Source organism: Scatophagus argus, chromosome 4 (assembly GCF_020382885.2).
Source record: "Scatophagus argus isolate fScaArg1 chromosome 4, fScaArg1.pri, whole genome shotgun sequence".
Taxonomy (NCBI): Eukaryota; Metazoa; Chordata; class Actinopteri; family Scatophagidae; genus Scatophagus; species Scatophagus argus.
In genome coordinates, this window is record NC_058496.1 from 10,838,418 (window position 1) to 10,841,571 (window position 3,154).

At 45.9% G+C, this 3,154-nt stretch overlaps 1 protein-coding gene across 1 annotated transcript; it reads left to right on the forward strand.

Moving 5' to 3' along the window:
• On the forward strand, positions 1-2,087 carry atoh1a (atonal bHLH transcription factor 1a). Its single transcript, XM_046387653.1, has 2 exons — positions 1-926; positions 1,223-2,087. The coding sequence occupies exons 1-2, from the start codon at positions 302-304 to the stop codon at positions 2,050-2,052; spliced, it is 1,455 nt and encodes a 484-aa protein (XP_046243609.1). The 5' UTR covers positions 1-301; the 3' UTR covers positions 2,053-2,087.
• Positions 2,088-3,154: the final 1,067 nt, after the last annotated feature.

Sequence of the window (3,154 nt, forward strand, 5' to 3'; positions counted from 1 at the left end):
AAAAATATCTTCGTAATTTTAAACTGTGATTTGTGTACGTGTGATGACCACAAAGTGCGTGGACTTTGGAGTCAGTTTTCACTGCTGCCAGTGGGATAAGAATCTAATGTATCCACACTGAGGACTGCGTACGAGGAACAGTAGAGAGTTGAGGCAAATGAACCCTTTTCTGCTTCCCCTCTTTCCCTCCACACTCCCTCTGTCATGTATGAGTCAGAGACACATGGACAGGTAGGAATTCTTCCCTAGCTGCGCACGTCTCGCGCTGTCCACGCTCCTTACCTCAAACCGTCACCACCCCATGCACGTGTGTCCTGTGGGAGGTTCCCCTTACCTCCCCTGCGTTAAACACTCCTTAAAATGTAACGTTATCATAAACAGTCCGACTCTGAGGGGGGGCATAATCACCTCTCTCGGGCTTTATCGAGACTTCTTATTGGACGTCAACACGCGACCAGTGCGAGGAGGGGGGCTCCCAGGCGCGTGCCGCTTTTTAAACCGACGCGGCGTCTTGAGACACCAGAGAAGGAGTCCCGCACGCGACAGTCATATTCACACACTGCGACAGCAAAGCAGTGCGTGCGTCCAAGACCTCTTTTTTCCTAATATTGCCAGTAGGTTAAACTCTACCTACCTTTTGGGTTTTACTGGAAACATGGATGCCCGAGGTGTGGAAGACTGGAGCAAAGGCGCACGAGAGGTGGCAGTCCTCGACTCGCGGCAGCAGAGCCCGAGAGTGCTGGAGAGGGGAGGGGAGCAGCAGCTTGAGGAGTCCCGCTACGAACCTGGACTGACGCTCGTGGACAGCGGCAGTGACCCACGCGCCTGGCTGGCTCTGGTGCAGCCTTCTGGCACCTGCGCAGCACACGCCACTTCACCCGACTACCTGCGACACTCGCCCTGCCCGAGTACCGGCTCTTATCACGGTGAGAAATGCCGCTAATAGGCCTAAATTAAATTTGGAAACAAAAATTTGAATCAATATCACCATCACCTGCAATGCAACATCTCGTGCAACAGGCAACTTGGATTTGTAATGGTGATAAAGATCTTTCACATGCATTGAAGATCTAAAATAGCCAGAAAGAGCGCTACTTGTCTGTATAGCAAAGTTTCTTTTATACATTCAAACACTGTTACGCTTGATTAAAACAGTCACAAACATTATAAAAGTTGTTGTCCACCCAAACCAGTTCAATAAATTTTTGTTCTCATTTTTCAGAGAGCGGCTCTCCGGAGTCCTTGGGCCACCCCAGCCCTCCCAGCTACAGAAGAACTGCCAAGAGCCCCTCCTCTTCTTCGCTCAAAGTCAGGGACCTGTGTCGTCTCAAAGGCACGGTCAGCGGGCCCGAAGCGGACTCATCCACGAGGCATAGAGCCCCGTCGAGCAAACCGACCAACGGCATCCAGAAGCAGAGGCGCGTGGCAGCCAATGCGCGCGAGAGAAGGCGGATGCACGGACTTAACCACGCGTTTGACGAGCTGCGCAGCGTCATCCCGGCGTTTGACAACGACAAGAAGCTCTCCAAGTATGAAACTTTGCAGATGGCGCAGATTTACATCAACGCTCTGGCCGAGCTGCTCCAAGGTCCGGTCTCCTCCAGCAATAACGACGTCTCGCACAATAACAACAACTCGCCAAAGTGTGGCATTATGCTGTCGACCGCCGTTGGTTTGGACGAGGACAAGGACAGGACTTCTCCGTCCCCTACATCCTGTAGGACAGCGGCGACGGTGCCTGTCACCGGAAGCAGCTTACCTGTCCACATCGGCGGTATACCTTTCCGCTCCACCTTCGACGACGGTTCGTTTTCCACTATGGTTGAAGAAGCGATGTGTTCGTCCTCTCCGTCGTCCTCGGCTCGGGCAGGCAGTTCACTGGCAGCGGTCGGAGCTGGGAGGAAGGAGTCTCCCCGGAGCGACGGAGAGTTTTCCCCACACTCCCACTTCAGTGACTCGGATGAAATAGCGATGGAACTGCACTCAAGCGAAGAAGATGACCTTTCAGAACTGAAGCTACGCAGCCACCATCACCACACCGTTTCTTTCTGAATGATTAAGAATAAAGACAACGGACTTCATTAAAGGTTCATTCCGCCTATAGCCTTCAACAAAGTTATGTCAGTAAAGCGTGTCAATCACACAGTCTCTCTTTTGCTATCAGAATACATTTTAAAGGGATAGAAAGTTTCGCTTCTTCAAAATAGTCATGTTCAGTTTTTACCAATAACTCTATTTTATCAAGTTGTTACATAGTCTGAAGATTATTTTTATGTGAAATAGGCTTAATTCGGTTCTGCCAATAGATGTATAGCCTATGCTTTCCAGTTTCCATGGAGACGTGGCTGGAAGACCCCTCTGCCATGTCGCGCGCAGCACTGCCACGGGTATCTCCCACGTTACTCCGACCAAAAATCTGTCTTCCACAAAATCACAACTGCTATAATTGCTGGATAATTGCTTATATTTGATAACATAATTACTTTTTTGTAGCTATAATGTGACATTTTGTTGTGATTTATGTTTTTATTTGCTAATTTGTATAATGTATTTTGTTTTGCAACTTCAAAAGTTCTTGATGTGCACTTTAAAAATACGAGCCAGAGGCTTGAGAAATGCGATTTTTTTTTTGTTTTCAAACCATAAACGACATTGTGTTGCTTTGTTTGCTAGTGTAGTACTGCCAATTCCATACAAATAGCCTATTTAATGTAGCCATCATTGCAGCCTTCTTTTGTATTTTCTTTTGTATCTTCATATGAACTTGTGTGTCTTTTGCTTTCACTGGATGAGATTAATTGACATGTACTATTTATTGCTGATATTTTTCATTTGATTTGCTTTTTATAACTGCCTAATTTGCTGGGAGGGAAAAAAAAGCTATCGTCATGCCATTTATTGTTATGATAATTTGATTTTGAGAATAAAAAAACAAACGAAAATGTAATGTTTCTTTGTCTCTACTTCCACGCATCTTCCTTAGATAACTTCAATGAATGAATTTTGATTTAAATCTTTCCCAACTTAATAATAATAATAATAATAATTTTAAATCGATTCGTCAAAAATAAAGGTAATAAAGAGACTGAATTACCTAATTCAAGAAACTGCCCAGGCCTATAACTTATAACGAAATGAAGCCTACATTTACTGC